General features: G+C 39.3%; 1 protein-coding gene across 1 annotated transcript; it reads right to left on the bottom strand.

The window, feature by feature from the left end:
• Positions 1-8648: 8648 nt before the first annotated feature.
• On the bottom strand, positions 8649-21111 carry cabp2a (calcium binding protein 2a). Its single transcript, XM_034537730.1, has 7 exons — positions 20986-21111; positions 20317-20499; positions 10687-10717; positions 9945-10079; positions 9728-9837; positions 9464-9611; positions 8649-9267 (listed from the first exon to the last, which is right to left on the bottom strand). Exons 1-7 carry the CDS (start codon positions 21043-21045, stop codon positions 9242-9244), a joined length of 693 nt encoding a protein of 230 aa, XP_034393621.1. The 5' UTR covers positions 21046-21111; the 3' UTR covers positions 8649-9241.
• Positions 21112-21502: the final 391 nt, after the last annotated feature.

The raw sequence follows: 21502 nt of genomic DNA, 5'->3' as shown, positions 1-21502 counted from the left end.
CTTACATAGTACTCCATACTCCTGAAATGCGGCATTTTAGCAAATTGTGTAAGGAAATTATTCAAGCAAATACATATGGAACTCTCAGCAAATCAAAACAAAATAATGTCCAAAGTCAGGCTGGTCAACCCATCGTACCTTCCAAGTGGACCTTTCCCTGCCTAGACCCACTGTCCCTGAACATCGAGCAAAGAAAACATCCGAGGTCCCATCTATATTTACCCAACAACAAAAACATAATCTCCCAAACAATTTGCACATAAAAAAGAAAATTAATTTTTAATACTACTAATGTAACGTATAGGATAAGACATAAGAATGTATAACACTGCAGTTTCTCAGCAGCCTTGACTCTCCGTTGTAGCATCGATGACGTCTGAATCTGGATGTTGTGTCATCAGTCCTTGTTCAGAGTCCTTCAGATCATTCTTATTGTTCATGTTTGATGTGTCTTGAATCCATTCAATGCATCGGAGTCCCATAACAATTCACCACCCGCACAGTGGTCTTGCCCCAATATGTTCTAGAATGAAAGAAAAGAAAACCAGTATCTTTTGCATACAGAACAGATACAAATCAAAACATCAAAATATAGACTAACACTTCTATCAGTATATGTGAAATTATAAATCACATTGTCCATTCATCCCCCCCCTTCGAGACCACACAGAGTCTCGAAAGAGTGAAACAAAATCAAAACTACAGACTAACCAATTGATAACAGAGGTATGTGTTAGGATTAAAATACCATCACACATTCAAAATGGATATTCCTCCACCAGTTCGATCCTAATCCTTTCATCTTCATCAACGTCCGTATCATCACCATGTAATAATGGCATCTGAGTTTGATCGCCTGGCATCACAACTCCAACCCATCTCATTATCATAGCCTTTGCAAAGGTCAACAATAGTGTACAGAAACAAAACATCACACACAATGACAGAACGAGTACTGCCACAACCTGTATTAATACTGCTCCTAATGGCCCTAATTTATCCTGCAACCAAGCATTTGCAGACCATCCAGCGTTTTCCGACGGGCCAAATGCATCTCTTATAAGCTTCAATGCATCTACGACACTAGTCATATTATCAGAATTATCAGGAATCAGAGTGTAGCAAGCCTCCCCTGTTAAGTTCAAAGTCACACAAAGGCCACCTTGTTTGGCCAAAATATAGTCAAGAGCCATGTCATGTTTTAGCAGTGTCAGTCTGTGGCTTCTCTGAGTGTTTGACAAATATTCAAACCCTCTTATGGTTTCGTTCGCAAAACCCTGCAAGGTGTAGGTAATGTTATCGATGTGATCTGCCAAGAATGTCACCCCATACCATGGAAATAATCCTATTCCCCACTTCTCTGCTATACTCACTCTCCAATGGTATGATTCCAAATTGTTAAATTGTGCCATCTCCCGTTTCTTCCTACTTCTTGGAGCGTCATTAGATTGGACCCCATCTGGCCTTTTTCCCTTCTGGATAGTAAGGACCTCATATGGAAGTTTCAATGTTGCCATATAACAGCATCCTGTCCACCCATATGGTAGAAATATGTATGCCTTATCATCACAAACCCACCAAACATCCTTGAAATTCCCTATAGTCACATTCCCAGGCAAGCGTTGATCCTTCACCCTTAAAGTTTTACCCTTTTTGTTGTCTGGTACATCAAAAGTTACTTCATAAGAATCATTACCAGACCAATGTTCACGTTTACCCAAGTCCATCATATATTTATCACAATCTGATATCCCCATAAACATTCCCGGTCCATCATAAGTGGTATTCGAACAAAAACAGCTATCAGCTCGAACTGCTGACACTTCCATTATTTCCGGGACCGCCGTTCTGATATTTTCATGTTGATCGAGTAAATTTACATATGATAATCCCTTCAACCAAGAACAAGTAAATCTCGGCCTAAACAGATGTATTGACAAAGCCATTATTGCATCTCTTGCTGACTGCTGCTGATACAACAGCCATGATAGTGCATAACTTTGACAAATAGCGGTTAGTGGTTCTGGTGTAGTCTCTAAAATTGAAGGCCATGAGTTTGGCGTTAGGATTTTTACTAGACATGGACCATTCGATTTCACAACCGATCTTACGGAATGAGTTAATTGCTGGAACCATAAGTTCTTACTTGCCCAAGGGTCTGCAATCTGTAACACTGACGGATCAAACCCGAACGCCCTCCATTTAGTTTCTCTCTTTTGTAATGCATGATATTGACCAGTCATGTATTCTGGTGTCTGATCAGAGTCAGAAAAGTTATTATCTACGTTTGAAATAGTCCTCTGAGCTGTTACAGATGAATCTACATAATTCTCTTCTATCATCTGTTCTCTAACTTCAACAATCTCATTATTACTGTTCACACTAGGCTCTATTTTGAACATTAGCTTCTGGGTTACATTAATCACATCCTTAACTGTCGAAGATGTCACGTTGGATGTCTGTGTTACTTTTCCAAATGAGTCCTTGTGACATGTCTCCTCATCTGGTGAACAAATGACAATGTCATCCACATCTTGAATTACAGTACTTTTTAATATCTGATCTATCCCAACCAAATCATCCTTCAATATTTTGTTGTAAATGTGAGGACCATGTTTGAACCCTTGTGGCAATCTCTCATAATCATAAGATTGTCTATTGTACGTGAACCTAAATAAACTTTGACTTTCTATGCTAAGTGCAATACTGAAAAACGCACCACATAAATCTAACACTGTGAAATGTGTCGCATTTGGAGGAATTTGGGCTAACAAAGTATGTAGATCCGGCACTTCCGCTGGAAAATCAACTACCACTTCATTCACCGCTCTAAAATCATGTGTCAGGCGATATGACTCATCTGGTTTCTTTACAGGCAACAAAGGTGTGTTGTTCTGGGGATCCTGTGTTATCCCCAAAACACCTGCCTTCAAAAGTCCTTCAATCTCTGGTTCAATTTCTCTTCTCCATCCTTTTATTATCTACCAGTTGTATTTGACTAAGTTTCCTGATGGTCTCTTGGTCCTGTTCCTTCTGATCATGTTCCTTTGTCCTAAACAGCTCCACTTGGTGGGCTATATGATCTGTATAAACACCCTTTGCCATGCTTCCAAGACCAACCACCTCTGCCAGTTTACTCCTCACTGGTAGGGGCAACCCCTTCTGTACTCTGGCTCGCAAAATTGACTGCTCCATTTGATTCAACTCTGGGTCATTTCCTGTAACATTTCTCCACACTTGATGAGCTCTCGACACATAGGCTCTCGGGTTTTCTTCCTGTCCCAGTGGTTCAATAAAAATATTGTCAGGATGTACATTTGTCGGAAATGTGTCTTTAAGCGCTCTGCACACTCGACCTCTACTTGCAGCAAACAGTTCTGCATCATTCACAGCAGTTCCCACATATCGATTAAGTCCAGCTTTCTGTAGAATTTCTCCCATAGCATGAACTCCAATGAGATTAGCCAAGAGTCTCTTAATATCTCCAATGGCCGGTTGTTCTCCCACCATAATCTCTTCTAACTTTGAAATCCAAGGATGTGCTCCATCCTGAAGAGTAGGTAATTTTTCAAGTATGTTTGACATGTCTGTACTCAAGGCTTATACTCCAAACTCTGTCCTCGAATAACCACTGGAAACATGCTCTTGGGTGTCGATTGTGTTCTAGAGCGCAATCTATTTTTCATGCCCGATGATATGAGGCCTTCTTTCTGTAGCCCCTCCTTCCGTATCAGCAACTCCTCTAACTGGTTCTCCAGTGAACTTTGTCTTTCTGGGAAACTAGATTTACTCAAGTCACAGAGGCATCGGTCTATTCCTTCTTCGACCTCTCTTAATTCCCTCCGTGTGCCCTCTTCATTGCTGTCTTCATCCTCACTGTCATTAGTGGTATCACCTCCTCTCTTTTCTGCTCTAGCCAGCATCCGCCTGACCTCAGGGTCATATCCTCCCATGGCCCCTTCTGGATCACTTTGGTCACTATTGTCTCTAGACTCCGCCCTTTGTATCCTAATTCCCCAACTTGCTTTCTTCCTACTTTTGGAATCTGGATACATCATTATAGTTGTGTCTGCTAGTCCTGTTTCTATTATTTTGTCCTCCTTGTCTCTGATTTTGTAGCTACCCTCCTGACTAATCATTGGGAGCTGAGGATAGATTTTCTTAGACTTCGTCTCTACCTCATAAGGTGGCGGTCTTTTCACAGGGTTCATGTGTGAGTAGAATGAATTGGTGTCTGCCAACAGTTTTTCTGTTTGTTCTGCATTCCGTCCCATTTCTTCTACGTCTTTAATTCTCTTGTCATTAGCAGCTTTGATCAGTTTCTGTCCCTCATTTTCAAACAACTGGAGAATGCCAAGCTCCACTTGCCTCTTTTCTTTGCGTTTTTCCCCATTCTTTCCCTTCTTTTGCTTTGCCTTGTATGTGGATACAAGTACCTGCATTATTTTTATTACATCTGGGTTAAGAGTCCCCTCCACTGGCCATGGTTGGTCAATTTCAGGCCAACGTTTATGCCATTTTTCCGATATTTTTGCAATGTTTGCGATGCCTCTGATTAAAGGATTATTCTTCTGTACTACATCAACAGGAGTAATTACTTTTGGGTTTTTAGTGTCCTTTTTCCCCATTTTAACGGCTTCCTTATGTTCCGTTATTTGTAAATTAAGAAGTACGATTTTAACTACTTAAAGCTATTCAGATTATTTCTCCCTTGTTTTTTATTATTCTTTATTTTATTTATTTATTTAATTAACCAATTAACCCATCAACCAATTCATCAATTAGCAAATTAATCAAATTAATCAAATTAATCAATTAATCAAATTAATCAAATTAATCAGATCAATTAATCAAATCAATCAATGAAACAACAAATTAATCAATTCATTCAGTCCTTCATGTATTTAAACCCACAAATTCGCCCTAGCCAAAAATGGAATTGATTTGTTAACGCCGAACAGATCAAGAGCCCGTTTACAATATTTGACCAAAAAATCATGCTCTCCCACAAGTGACTGACTGTCACCAAATGTGATCCTAATCACTGTAGGACCATCGCCTAATTATCATCCAATATCCAGCTCAATCGACAGACAGTCACAATATTGATTCTCCAACACAGCACAAATCAGACCAAAACACGCACAAACAACAAAACTGACATCCGCAATTGTCAGCAGAGTTTAGACCAAACAATCATATGCCATTAATGAATTAAATACATTAACTGGTCTTTCAGTTGCCAAGCCCTGTATTCATTTATCCACTTTTCTTTTAACTAACTACAGCATGTAGTCTTTATGTATGTAACCCAATCAATATTCGTATAAGTTTACAAATGAAAGCAGATTCAAATGTGTCCCATCAATAAGGGAAAAGAAACAGGCAATTATTCAGCCTCTTATGAAACCATTAGGTTCCCAAACAGCATCATAAACTTAATTCCCAAATTAAACCCCTACCTAAACTTTGTAGAATTTAATGAAAACCAAATAAAACAAATAGTTCAAGCGACAAAAGAATTGTGTCACACGTCCCACTAAAAATCTCCCCCCCCTTGGAGGAGACACTTTCACACATGCAGCCGCACCCCGACACACACACAGCTTCACATGAACAGAGACAGTTGGGGGGAGGGGTCTTACTTCTCCAATTGGAGACTCATAGTTTCATCATTACGTCCCTTTATAAAAGAAAGAAAACAGGGCTCATATATTAGTCTTCTTAAGAAGCTCATTGTGTATTTAGTAACTTATTTGTTATCCTATGTCCTCTCTCTAAGGAAGCTCATTTGCATATTTAATAACTCATTTATTATCTTAAGTCTTCTCACCAGAAGCTCATTATATATATTTAATACATTAAACAAAATATATGTCCTTACAAGTTATCAAAACCTCCGTTCTTACTCATTAGCATTTTCTTCCCCTCAGTTTCTCATGCACAGCTAATCGCGCTTCACACACACACACACACACAGCGCTTCACACACAGACAGACAGCTCTACGTTTGTCCCCAACACAAAGACAACTCATTTATGCCAATCATCCATATAGCATGCTTTTTGCCGCTCCCTTTAATTCCTTTCTTATTCTCATAAAATTTCTGCAGCCCAATCATGAAACAAGAGAACTCACGATGATGCTGGTCCATGCGCAAAATTGTTCGAACCTTCCGACTCTCCAACCACGCATTCGGAAAGTTAAGTCTAATATTCCCCTGGGGAGGACGATATTGTCCAATTCTCAGATGCAACCTCAGTGGAGACATCAGCGTCTTAGAAAAGCAACTCTCATTTCTGTGCCAGACATTTGGAGCTGTTTGCATCTTCTGTGTGGAATCAGCAGCTAATCAATTCAAGAATCTCGATGGAAAAGATGTGAAAGCAAAGGTCATTTTGATTAGGGGGAACACTCACCATTTTGAAAATTAAACTAAGTTTAGACAACTAATGTGAGCCAGAAGAAAAAGACTGATGCATAGCCGATATGCTAGAACATTGATAGTGATAAATGCTAGAGTGTGGATGAATGGTAAAAATCACAGTTCAAGTTGCTCGCATCTCCAAATTCAAAGACAAACAACTGCCTTTCCAGGGAAACATCTGGAAAGCGCTTTCGTGGCTGAAAAAGTGCTGGAGACTAAAAAAAGTTGGCAAACAGAAAACTGAGGACTACAGTTAGTATTTGAAATTAAAAGAAAAAAAAACGGCAACAATTTGAGATGACAGCTGCAATGTTACACTTTATGGGGTGATCACCTCAGAAGTGCAACTCTATATCCTCAAAAGTACTACACTAGAGATTTCTCCAAGACACAGAACTACTTTTGACAAGTAAATATCTGTTTGATCTTTTGCCTAAAGCTCTTCTGTTTCCCGAGAGAGAGAGTGGGTAGCTGTAAGATTGTGCACGTGCACAATCTTACAGCTACCCACTCTCAGGAAAAAAGGAGTACACCTGCCTGAATACAGTTGTCAGAGAAACCATGTAACAACTCTCTGCACTTCATGCTCAGATGCTGCTAGATGGTTTCCAACTAGAGCGTGTTGATGGAGATGCAGCAAACATCCCGGAGGAAATGGATCACTGAGGTTCTTACTGAGCTTCACTACACTACGGATTCCAACAGGGAGCTCAAAGTCATCGCGATCATCTGAACTGAACAATCAACTCTGCTCAACTGCATGTCAAGAGTTAGGTTTGCTGTCAGCAAAGGAACATGCACCAGAGGAACATTCCTCCTGCTGATCAATGTCAACAAAAGAGTGCGACTGCATCATGATCATCGACACATGGTCTGAAACCGCATCAGATATGGTTCAAGACGATCACAGGCATGCACGTGATAAGGAAGTAGCGAACCTTGCTGTGGGACTTTCCAGGGACAACTCCAGAGAGGAAGACATCTTAGAGATTGTGATGTATGTGGTTTCCTGAGATTGAAGGATGTCAGTAATAAGCCAATATTATATTATTATATATAATATAATATATTCACTAAGCCCCCTGAAATGTTGCTGTGTATTGGTTTTGTTTATATGTTGTTGTCAGTTTGTCTATGAATTTTATTTCCATTTTATTTTGAGATTTTGTTATTTTAGACCTTACAAACATCTGGCCAAGGACAGCAGATGGAAATTAACCTCTCTGGCTAACTCTGGCTCACTTACAGTCCTACTGTTGATTAGTGTGCATTGTCCCTGCAAAATAAATGAAAAAATAAAATAAAATAATAAAAAAAGTCATTTCGTGGATACCAACCTTGTCGGACATGTCTACTGTATCAAGGAAGAAGAGAGGTAAAGAGTTGGTGGAACAGCTCAATGAAATGATCAAGAAGTACAGTGGGATGAAGACGGCCAACATCACTACGATTTCAGATGTGATGGAGTTTGATCGACACTCGCAGCTTGTACATTCCTCTGGTTTGGCACAGGACTCCTCCAATGGCTCATTTCTGTGTTGACTACAGTGAGACGGCAAATGCATTGAAAAGAGACTTAAAAAGCGCCAGGAAAGAGGTGATCTGACACAGTTGTATCGGCAATTCGATAGATCCTGGAAGTGTTTATGATACAGAAAATTGATGTGAACACAGAAGGGGAAGATGAATAATTTCAGGGAAGCAAGTTTAAATGTCATCACTAAAAAGCAATCAAGTTACTTTTTGAGGAACAAATAATACAGGAAATGTATTTGGTCAATAAAAACTAGTTTATTATCAATCTGAGTCCCTTTTTTGTTTATCTACAATGCATTTTTTTAAAGATCTGACCTATCCAAGACTGTACAAATAAAACATCCATTATGTATATATGAGTGCAAAAAATAAACATGTACTTTGAGACAGTCTGTCGATTCATTTCCATCCGAGTAGGAAAACAGGACATAATTTGTATAGATGTGTAGCAGACACCAAAAATCCACCCGGTACCTGTTATCAAATATCTATCAAAAAGATTTTGGACACTGAAAATTACAGCATCTGCAATAATTTTATTTGCCAGCATTGGCTGAATATCATGGTAAAAATAATTGCTATGAATTATGTTTGTACAATAAAGGTGTATATATATATATATATATATATATATATATATAATCTCATTTCACTTTTACTATCTACCCTACAATAATATCACACAATCACATTCCTAACGGTTGAATTGAAGTTAGAATTTAAGATGTTGTGAAAACAAATCCTCATTTTAATGAGTTATTACTTAGTTCAAACAAACTCTAGATGCAAGTCAGGTAATGTAGGAAACTGCATATTTAATGTGTCAGCTCACATAAAATAAAATAACTCTCGGAAATCAGTGGCCACACAACGCCTACATTTAGGGTTAGAGTTAATCCTATCCCTAACACACACACACACACACACACACACACACACACACACACACACACACACACACACACACTTGTTGCTGGTTTGGGATTCTCAGTTCAATTATATCCAAGTTTAAATTAACCTCTAAAGAGAAGCTTTGGTTAAAACCATCACGTTGCTGAGTCTTTACTCTATAATCTCTCATTACATGTTAATATATATTCACACAACAGTGACACATTAAAAGGGATTCTCTTATACTTGAGAAATGGTGGAAGTAACAGAAAACAGAAAACAACAAACAACAAGTCTTTGTACATCAAGAAGAATTACAAGAACATTAACAGTGTGCAGTCTGGTCCATGTTGTGTTGAGTGCAGTTGGGTGAGGTTTGGTGATGAATCAGCGAGACATCATTCGCACAAACTCTGTGGAAAGAAATGATTTGTTGTTACTATTAGTCAAGAAAAAGCTTAGTGTCAACATTAAGTATATTCTTTCTTCCAAAATCTTCTTTTACTTTACCTTAGCCTGAACATCCACCTATTAACTTGATTGAAATTCACACTGCCACCTTTTTGTTTTTCCTCATCAGTTTCCTTCCCTAAAGTATCAATCACTGACCTTCAAAGTCCACCTCTCCATCCCCGTTGAGGTCAACGTCTCGCAGGATCTCATCCATCTCGCGGTGGTTTAGCTGCTCCCCCATTAGTTTCTTCATGGCTTCCCTCAGCTCTGCAAGGCTGATCTGACCATCGCCATCAGAGTCAAACTGGGAAACAAAATCGATGAGTTTGAGAAAGCATATCAAAATAACTGCATCAGAAATGAAAGTTGGGGAAAGGGGGTGGTCTATTTGGCTGTAAATTAACAAAGTATACTGCCTACCTCTTTGAAGGCATCTCTCAGCTCCTTGACTCCAATCATGTCTGCAGTCTCAGCGAGCATCTTGGGACCCATCAATTCAACAAAGTCCTCAAAATCCACTCTGCCGCCACCTAAACACGGAGGAAAATAAGTACGAAGACACTGATCTTTGTTGTGTCTTTAACAAGCAAGCAATTTAATGACCAGATCAATAGGTTAATAATTACAGATTACTCACAGATCTGCTGGCTGAGTTCTATCAATTCCATCTCTGTCGGCATGTATCCCATAGTCCTCATGCATTCACCCAGGTCCTTACAGCTGATGAAGCCATCCTTGTCTTTGTCAAACTCCCTGAAGGCCTCACGCAGCTCTGCAGGGAAGATGTGTGAAGAACAGGAAATTGAGTGCGAGAAATACAGAGATATTGCAGTTCTAAGTGTATACTATATAATTCTTATGTAAAAGCCCTGTATGTGTAGAATATTTACATGATTGTCTCATCTTTCTAATTGATCTGATGGTTATGTTTTTGTAAGACAATGTGAAAATCACTGTACAGTTTTAACTACATTATTACCAAAAAAAAAAGAATGAAAAACCCGGTAATAATTTCCAAAATTTTCCACAACCTGACACCCTAAAATAATAATGATTATTTGTTCCTTTGAATGCAGAGTGTGCTAGTGTGCACCAGACCTGAGGAATATGAGGCTTAAATTAAATTAAATTATCTATATTATATTTTGTCTTTGAATACTAATCCTATACTTTGATCTTACACAGTTCAAAAAAAGAAATCTCTGCTGGTTCACATGCTGACATTCAATTGGTGGTCCAAGTCTGGAAATTTGACCTCTCCAGTTAAGCACAACAGAAGTTTGAGGTTTGAAAGGAAGAAGGTGAAAAGGGAATGATGACGACGGAGTGAGAGAAGGATTGAGGAATTTGGATTAGGCTTTTAATATCTCCGTACCTACCTTCCATTTCCTCTGGTCGTAGATCTCTGTCCTGCGGTGGTGCAGATAGAAGACAGGAAACACAGACAGTCAGGTAAAAACATACACTTTTAATCTCATGTGTCTTGTTCTGTTTCTCCTACACACATGTACAATGGCTTCAGCTTTTCAAGTTCCTTTGCTTGTCTGAAGCATTTTTTTTCCATGTTCAATCGCATGAGAGGACATCCTATTGCTGGATTATTTGGGTTTTGATCTGAGTGACCCAAATAACCTTTCTAGTTAATCTGCTACACAAGCTTGTGTCCAATCTCTGGTGGAGAAGCTTAGGCCTGCTATTCATATGCTCCACGCAAAGCATTCAAAATGCATCATAAAAAAGTCCCTTTCTATACACAGAAATAAGGTGCGCACGTCTGTTTGCACACACATGCAACACAGCTGATAAAATAGCACTTTCATAATAGAGTTAGAACCTAAAATGTTTTTCGAAATGACTTTAAACAGTAGCACTTTGAGCTACAGCCGTACACATACAGTTTATTTTCATGCTCAGCCGCAGGAATAACACAGGCCTGGATTAGAGGATGCAGGGGAGAGAACAGTGGCATAGAGATTACAGCTGTAAATCGTATTACAAATCACAACAGCTTAAAGGTTTTTCATTTCCCTATCTGCCGCAGATTTTTTTTCATCTGCACTGCTATTCGGCCGGAACTTGATTAAAGGACATTAACGCACCTGCACAGGCTGCATGTGCAGCAAACACACCACGTACCAATTTGCTTATTGGTTAAAACGAGTGACTGTCAGGTGGAGCCAAGTTCAGGCGCATGTTTTCACACTATTCATCTCATAGACTAATCTATGTACTCTATCCGGGAATCCTGTTTTCTTTCATCAATCCACGACTGTAAGTATTAACAGAAAGTTCAGGACTGTGGTGGCTCATAAAAGATACTGCTGGGTTTCTGGATTGATGCAAGACACTTCTAACACTGATCATTATCAAGAACAAGAAATGCAAGTCTAATTCGTACTTTTGTCTGCATGCCGTAAATATCATCATCTGCCCATGTCCACACGGGTCTGCGTACCCTAGCCTTTTAGCTCAGTTCTTTGTGTCCACTAACTCCTGACCTCTGACATATCTGACCCTTTAGCTGCTAAATGCTCCATTATGGTCAGCTAGATGTTAGCTCTGTCAGTCTGTCTGCCATTTAAGTTCATCAGAGTGATGACAGAGAACCAAAAGAGTCAGTTTACGGGCCGTAAAGGCAAAATAATTAGTTAAAAGATGCTGAAACACTCGATAGAGCTGCGGCGGAGCTAACATATAGCTGAGGGGAAATAAGGAGATAATTCCCTGTGGGTGGGTCTTTGATCAACCCCTTTCACATTACATATACTCATTGGGTCTGTTCAGTAGATGAGAATAGTGTCTATAATAATAGTGTCTATGTTTATAATAAGACTGTTTACCTTTTCCATTGAATTACATGTATTCATTCACCAAACCCACACAGAGGTCAACTACAAAATACAGTCAAATAATTGTCATATAAATTACATCAAAATTCATCCTACATTAATTATATTTTGTCCTTGTGATGAGTAACTTTTGTTACATTTTGATTTAGACTCAAGGTCTTCCAATACCTCACGTCAGGTGCCTAAAGCTTGCGAAGCACTTGTGATGAGTGACTTCCATCCCAATGGCTCTTTTTCAATTAGCGCTGCAGTAAGGAAATTAGTTATTGATCCCTGCCATATACCCGTCTCTTAATAAGACATGTATTCACATGACATTCAAATGATATAAAAGGCACACATGATATCAACAGCTCTGTTAAGAAAATTAATTTATGATCTAGACAAATTGGACACCAGTTGCTTTGTCATTATAGTACAATCTGTTATATACCTATTATAGTTCGCAACTCCTATGTACAGTACAGTGTAAGAAGTCCCTTCCAACAATTATTTTCTTTCTGTCTTTGTTCCAAGATGATTTCATCATTTGAAAAACATAGTATTTAAATTATTTCTGGTTGAAAAAGGTTCAAACATTGAACCGGAAGATCCCGTTTGTCCAGCCCCCAGATAAATCACATAAACTCTTGTGCACATAAATGTGCTCATATGGTGGTATATAGGATTGATGGGGGTTGACACTCACAGGGTGAAATTATTATGGAATGGAAAGATTGTGATGATGTCACGCTGCACTGATATATGGCCACAACTTCACCTTCCCTTGTACAGGCACTGTGAAAATGGATGGTAAAGAGATGTATGAGAGAATTTGGCTTTCATAATTCTGTACAGTGTGTGCATGTGTGTGTGTGTGTGAATATCATACATACAAGCTGGCTCTGTGCGAAGCCCTGTCTGAGGAAGATACAAGCAGGCCCCACTAAGTTGTGCAGCATGGTGCAGTTCTCAACCAGAGCGCAAAGGGGCTCATCAAAGTCCCGCTCGTTCCCTCCCTCTTCCTCATCATCCGTGTCCACCTCACCTGCACCACCCAGGCCCCCCAGCATGGTGGCAGTTAATGGGGCGCCGCTTCGTTCTATGGGCAACTCCCCCTTAGAGGAGATGAACGAACTAAGTTAGGACCCAGATCAAATTAACACTTCAATTCCTTTTCAATTAAACTGGCAGATTCACACCTACATGTTTACTGTTATGACAGTCAGAAGTCAAATTAAATTAAATTCATTGTATTAAAATATAGATTTATTAGAAACAAAATTAATTTGAATATGGCTGTTGTGTCTGAAAACAATAGTTTACAGCTCAAATGTAGCTCGGATATTGTCAGATGTATCAAAAGCATTATCTTACATATCTATCAGTTCAAAGTTGTTGATAAATAGGTTTCTTTCAGCTCAAAGTAATTAAATGAATCCTTACCTTCTTCCTTTTACTGTTCTTTTTAGAAGCCTTGTTTATGTTTCCCATCTCCCTGCCCTCTTCTTCTTGTCTAACCCTCCTCCTGTCCCCAAACTTCTCCCCTATTTCCCTTCCTGTTTCTCTCCCTCTCTGTTCAATTGCCACATAAAAGTCCAAAATCCATACTTAATCCAGTGCATTCCATGGGGCAACGTCGGCAGATTTTTCCACTTGCACCACTACTCCTAAAAGTGAAAAAGGATCCCTGTCAGTGCACGTGCTAAAATCCAAGATCAAAAGTCAAGTGAGAGGCAAGGTAGGCATATGATTTTGCATTAAATCCTAAACTCCTCTAGGTTGTTGGAGGCTGTCATGATGAGCTTTGAGACGTGTAGTGTGATATTATGGAATAGCAGCAGGGTGCTGGAGATTGACGGGGTGGGGTTGGAGAGCTGGGTCATATCTGGGCTGAAACAACCTCCTGCTGCCAGATATTGGCTCTGATTTCATGACTCGACCATATTCTCCCTCCCTTTCTATCTCTCTCTGCCTCTCTCTCACACAAACACATACTTTTCCCCACCCATTTATCCTTCGGCCCCTCTCGCCACGGGTGATCCCTTGAATTTGGACCAACTTAAACTAATCCATCCCACCCACCTTCCTCTCTCTGTCTCCCAAACATCATGCTTATGGTCTCAAAATGACTAGTCTGGCAGAGAGAGAAGGTTGGGGGGGATAATAGAATTATGGATGGAGAGTTGGCTGCCTATTTAATCCCTGGCATTTTAGATTAGAGGGAAAGAGTTATGTTGACAGGTGACGGGAGTAGAGGCTTGACAAGGGTGGAATAAAATAATATTTATACTACTCTAAAGTAAAAAACAGATCAATGTACTTCCAATTCAGTTCAGCAACATGGAAACAAACACAACACTGGAGAGAACACACCTATATTTTGAGATATGCCTCAAATATAAGACAGGGACCATTAGCTAGCACGCCCCTCTCCCTGCCGATAGGAGACTACTATGCTGGGAGGAGAGCGTGCTGGAGATATATTTTATTTAAGTATTACATTTATAAAATGTAAATGTATTATACATATATTAGAATTTATATATATATATATATATATATATATATATAGCTATATATCTATATACATTTTTCATTTAAATGTAATAAATTCAGTTTTTTTGTTTGAAACCGTTACATGTAGTCTTTAAATGTATTAGAATGAGCCATAAAATAACTACAATATGTGTAATGCGTAAATGTAGAATTCAAACTCTTTTTTTGTAAAATGTACAAAAAAAGGACCATGTGAATAGTAATATTTCTTTCTACTTACTTCTGATCATATTGAGCCAACAGCTGAATGGTAGGTCACTCTTGGCTATCTTTGTCAAACATAAACTTTATATATATATATATATATATATATAGAGAGAGAGATATAGAAAGGTCATTCTGGTGAACATTGGTGCAGTATGTTGCTTTTAGCCCATTCATTCTGGAGTGGTAGGTCAGTAGGTTAGTGGGACGGTTTCATATCATGCACACATTGGCTTTAACATGATGAATAAAAGATAAATACGTGTTTCTTCTGGTAAAAATCATATTTCAAATATTTCTACTTTTCAGGAACTTCTAAAGATATCTTGACTATCCAATTTTTAGGTCATTTTAGGTCAAATTAAAAATGTAATCGTACAAGACTTCTTTTGTTATTTGTTCATATCTTTCATAACCTTTACCTCCTGAAATTAAATACCAAAAACTGGAGAAGAAAAACTAAACTCTTCCCTAAATACTTGTTATCTTATACTTAAGTACAGTTTATCAAGGCATGTTGTTTATTACTGCCCAGCTGCTTTGCAACCACTGCACCAGGCTTAGATACACGTGAGCTCATGAAATGTAACTTCATACCTCCCTCTAATACACATTTGTATGCTGGTCATGTTATGCTTATGTGTGCCAAACAGTATGTGTAAGGCCACGCTGAGAGCCTGCAGCCCTAATCCTCTGTGGTCAATTTAGGAGAACTAACACATTTTTGGTGTCTCTCTATTTTCCCATATCTTTCTATGTGACCGTTCATCTGTTTCCTGAGATTCACCTTTTTATATTTCCCTACATATTATTACTTCTACATTTCATTAAATACTGCAGCCTCCTTTTCAGTGCAGATTTAATGCTTCAATATTAACTGGGCAGGTACACACATGTCGATGTGTCCGTGGGCAAGACACTTAACCCCAAAATTGCTCCCATAGCTGTGCCTACAGTGTGTGAATGTTGTATGAATGTTAGTTACTGCTGATGTGCAGGTGGAACCTTAGCTCCTCCCTCAGTGTATGAATGGGTGAATGATGTCATGTAGTGTTAAAGCACTTTGAGTGCTCAGAAGACTAGAAAAGCACGATACAAGTACAGGTCCATTTAACATTTAACATTTACTATCAACTCAACTTGGGATATGGCCTCTACACACAATTTACTTTTAATTAATAAGGTGCGTTTGCAGGATACAGACATTTATCCTTGAGCGACTTTCCCGATACTTTACACTGCCAATGTTTCACCGGCAGAGTGCAGCAAAGCTCAGTTTGCTGTTACAACGAACTGGCACTCAGCTGAATGCACCACCACCAGATGTCAGCCTCCTGCCCTGCTATTGAAAAAGGCTATCCATTTTAGTTACAGGAAAATGTGTGCATTTTCGATGGGTCACTAAGCAGAAAGGGAGACGAGAGATATAGCAGCGTGGAGTAATGAGTAGTGAGATGTTTATTGGGATAACCTGTTTTCATAGACGGATTGCACAATCACTGAATCTCAAGCAGCTTCACAGATGTGATTCTCCAACTGAGCCTGCAGTGTGACCTTTCTGTGGACTTGGGGGAATAAAACAAATAAATACGCTGAACATCTATTAAGTAGAGAGGACAGAGATTGACGAGATGATTTGAAACAAAGGATTTGGATCCACAGTGTCTCGGTTATATAATAGTATGTGCCTTAGCCCACTGATCCAGCTGGACAGTCACCAGATTAGGAATGGAAGCCTCAGTGCTGTAACGTTTTTTGTATTTATTTCTGCATTGTTTCCCATTATTTACAGGCATACAAGGAAAGCTTCAGATTAATTTAATCTGAGTCTTTTTTTACAAATACAAAGGGAAACATAACAAGTAGGCACGTGCATTCAAAGCAGATGTACACAGAAAGTAAAATAGTTTCTGTGTAAATAGTTTTTGTCTTGATCAGTGTAAAAAAATAAAGAAGCACCAACAGCCCGCCTCAATCAACAGCCCTGTGTGAACACAAAGCTTTTCAGCTATAAAACCCAAAACAGAGCAGCTGGGTGAGAATGTGTGCTGTATGTATCGACAACAGTAAGTACACCAGATGCCTGAAAGACAAGGACAGGATGTTGGTGTAGGTCAGGTGAAACATTTTGGCTGAGATAGCATGTCTATCTATGCATGTTGACACACAAACACACATTTATCGCAAATACTTAGATCAGTTCAAATGAGGCCTACAAATACACATTTGCAGATACTCCGAGGGCAGCTGTGCAGACATCATCAGATTGTGGCTATAAACAAGTTACTGCCTGCACAGACAGTATCCGTTTCACCCGACTGTTACAACTTGCATCTACCACAGTAGTATTTACCATAATCCCAGTGCTTAGAAAACAAATAATAATAATTCTATGTACGTGTAGTAAACTGAATCTGTTTGACGTCAGACATATGAAGTGCTCACCCTCTCATTCAGTCTTTATCCGTTTACTCCGTAACGTCTGTACACATCGAACAATGCCGTCTGACCTTGAACATCTGCTGATCTCACTGGCAAATGAATGAACACAGTATATCTGCTAAGACATCTGTGAGGTGAGTTGCAGGACGTGTGATCAAGCTGAGGTGAATTGAGCTGAGCCCTGCTGGGGTAAGATTGGTTCGACTTGCCACACCGACAGATAAAGACCACAATAACTTGCCAGATCCACATTTAGGAGAAACAACACCACATTCAACTGTTGAATAATGACGGAAAAAGACAAATGGCATTCGGAATATCAGCTCTGTTTACATACACACAGACACTGTATTTGTATTAAATGTAACAAAAGCACTATATTTCAAAAGATAATGCTAATGGTTAAGAGGGTAATGGATGAATAAATGAAAACACCTTATAGGCCTAAGTGGTCATTCGTAGTGATGAACTGATGAATATCACTCAACTTTGCAGTTTCCTTTAGCTCTACAAAGTGTTTTAGCATCTTTCAGCTTGTTTCGCGGTTAACTGACCTTCACTTAGATCAAAATCCCAGATAGAATAGTTCATTAAATAAACAAGTGGTGGTACAGTCAGCGGAGAATTTCAATTAAACCTGGCATCATTTTACAGAGTGCAACCACATATGACTTGATTGTCCCACATTCCCTAATCTCATTCTTGCCGATTTACACATTCCCAAAAGGAGGATAATGGCTCACGCACCTGTCCAGATTTTGTTTATGCATTTAAATGTGACCGAAACGTTCTCAGAGGTCCTCTACAAAATTAGGAGGAAGGGATAGAAAGTCACAGAGTGTTCTTTATCTCTATCCAGGAGTATAGGACTAAACTGTTGCTGCTAAGAGTGCCACCGTGGTAATGGTGGCACTAACCCGCTTTTAAATCTGTCGACTAAAGCTGTCGTGTTTTTTGTTCTCATTGCATTGTATGCATTGGCTACAAATACAAAAATTTAACAGTAGAGTTCTGTAACTTGATATGTTTTCTGTCAAAGACTGCAATAAAAACAGTTCCTGAAATCTGTTTTCTAGATATGAATTTTATTTTTAAACTCTAAAATTCTTAGAGGACAATTCTTAGAAGTTTAAGAACATAATATACATTTATAAAAAAAATGTATGTACGTGGTAATAATTAGTAATCAAAGATTGAATGAGAGATCTGGAATTCCACCAATACAAACATGTGACACACTCTGTGAGAGAAATCAGTGGGCAAAAGTGCATTTTGTGCAACAATATCAATTCAGTGGTTGTCATGTCCAAGAAACGCTGTTAAGTTAATTTAATCAGTTTGTCTTGTGTCCATGTTGTCTCGTGATTTCCTGTTTTATTTTGAAAGTTAACTTTCCTCTCGTTTCAGGCAACTCGCTCCTTCCCCTGTGTGTTTCTCCTCTGGTCTGATTGGCTGCCTCGCCCCTGATTGTTTCCAGCTGTGCCCTCACCCTGTGTATATATGGTCTGCGTCTCCCTTTGTCTGGGGACAGTTCTCTTGTCCTTTCTGCCAGAGAACCAGCCATTTCCATGCCATTTGCCATTTGCCAGGTCTTGTTATTTTGCTACTTTGTTCATGTTTGTTTTTTGTTTGTTTTTCCAGTTTAATAAACTTTGATTTTGAAACTTTGCCTCTCGAGTCGTGCATTTGGGTTCAGGTCCACTGTGACTGAGCCATTCATTTACAGTTTGGTGTGCTGTATCTGTCAAACACATTTATGCTCGTCAGCAGAACTAAATCTGGTGCCTCAAGTGATGTAGTTTAAGTGATGTACGTCTAACCGACTCACTCGTTTAAGCTATAATCTCCCTTTACATTGCAATCAATCTCTTCTCTCTTTCCTTATGACATCCATCCATCCTCCAGCCAGCTCTCCCTTCCTCCTTTCCTCCATCTGTTGCTGAGTGTATGGGGGACTCATCTGAGCAATGCAAACTATGAAATGATGACACTCTGTAAACTTGAAGTTCAGTGACTGCCGCCCTACTTCCCAGACTCTGTTAACATATTGCTCCATTTAACAGATCACTTTAAATCATTTTAACAACTCTGGATTTTACTTTCTGACATGACAACTGTTGCTGGGAGATTTCATCAGCTGCTTGCTAGTTTAGGTTGTGGCTAAAGTTAAACGATTTTCCATAAGGAGCTGCATGCTGAAATGGGCTAAAAAGTGGATCAGCGTGAAACTGGTAGCTGGGCTATGTGTTGACTCAAATATGAGCGCCAGGCAGCAACCCCTGAGTCTGAAAAGTGATGCCAATGCAGATGTGCCTTAAACTTGTTACAAAACAGGTTGTGATAGACAGGTTGCGACCACGACGTTGTCTTCCCTGGCTGTTGTCCACATTTTCTTTTTACAACTTTAACTATTTCACCGTATGTTTTCAGTTCGTAAAAGTGAATTGAGATATTTTTATCTCCTAAAAGTTTCTTTTTCAGCATTTGATTTTTACTGAGCTTCACCCTCTTGTGTCACTTCTGTTTGCAAGAAAAAAAGATGACGGCCAAAATGCCAAACCTGGGGTCTCAAAAAGCATTCCATAGACCAATAGGTGAGGTCACGGCGACTACGTCCACTTCCCCATATACAGTCTAAGGTGTTCGCCCAACAAAATGGGCACCCACTTATCTAAACATGTCTCCATATCACTACTAGTGGTCAACAACTCCACAGGGTACCTTTAAATTAAGTAACAGTTTGATAACTTGGAAATCTTTGTTCACAGGCGGTTCTCACTCACTCTCCTCTTAAGAGACTCAGGAATTTCATTCATTTATTTAATAATTAGCAGTTTATCAGGCTTCGTAGATGCCTAATTTTTAGGCAGCACTCAACAGGAAATTTTCCACATAGTGGACGTGTGTCAATCATACACGTCCACAATGCCAAGTGAGACACCTGAGGTGCCTGTAATCTCCAGTTCAGTGTCCTACCTGTCCGAAGACTGAGTCAACGATGGGTCGCAGCTTTCTCCTCTCTCCGTCTTGCAGCCAGATGTCTTCCGGGTCTCCCACGGGGGAAGATAGACTCATGCTCTTGGCCTTGGGCTTTGGATGCCTCTTTATGCTAGCTGAACTCCATCGCCTTAACGATTCAATCTTCTTCTTGATGGAACCCTGGAGAACGGAGGATGAACAAAAAGGTTGAAATATTGTGAATGAACTAATATCAATTATATATAAATATATTTAACTCTTTGCACACTTTGAGATTTAATTCCTGGAAAGTATCGTATTATAAAAAGTTGAAGTAAAGAAGCTGCAGTTAGATTTACAGCACACACACTCCCACACCTGCTGCAGGGGAGATTGCATTCAAACAAATACGATTTAACATTGAACATACAGTACATGTACCAGCTCAGAAAAACAATGTAAGTGGTGAGAATGATCAGTTCTTACACACAGTGTTATTGCTTTTTGATGAAAAAAATAATAAATAATAATATTTGTACAAACAAATAAAGTGAATATGGTGCCCTTTCCAGACAGGCCTCAAAAGACAAACACTGGGACACTACATATCATATTGAGTTTGTAAGAGCACCAATGGCAAGACTTAGGATACCACAAAGGCATATTTTGGTGTGTACATCTACTGACCTTCTTAATTAACTTCCCCTCTGACACCTCCACGGATGATGTGCTTTTTGCGTCAGTCATCTTTGCAGTCCAGCTTGTACACACAGAGACGTCCTCTTTCTCTCCTTCTCTCCTCTTGTCACACTCTTGTCCACTCTTCCTCTTTAACTGTCTCTAGAGCCTCTGACACTGGTTGATAATCTGAGGCGTATCTTCCACGGTTGTAGCTCCTCCTCTTATCCCTCCCCCTGTATCTGCATTAATCACTCACTTTTTCATCTGTCAGCTTCTATCCACCTCTTCTCTTGGTTTTTCTCGCTGCAAATATACCTCACATAGATGCTTGTCTATTCAGGCACACACATTCAGGCACAAGGAGAACATGTATGTATTTTTAAACTTGTGGTGTTCCTTTATCATGTTAATTCATGTCTATTTTCCTGCCTTTGGATAACATAAATGTTGCACACATCTTGTCTTTTGGGCTGCACGGTGGTGTAGTGGTTAGCACTGTCACCTCACAGCAAGAGGGCCGTGG

The sequence above is a fragment of the Cyclopterus lumpus genome, chromosome 1 (genome assembly GCF_009769545.1).
Source record: "Cyclopterus lumpus isolate fCycLum1 chromosome 1, fCycLum1.pri, whole genome shotgun sequence".
NCBI classification, from domain to species: domain Eukaryota; kingdom Metazoa; phylum Chordata; class Actinopteri; order Perciformes; family Cyclopteridae; genus Cyclopterus; species Cyclopterus lumpus.
Note: the sequence above shows the minus strand (reverse complement) of the source record. Positions and strands in the feature narration are given on the sequence as shown.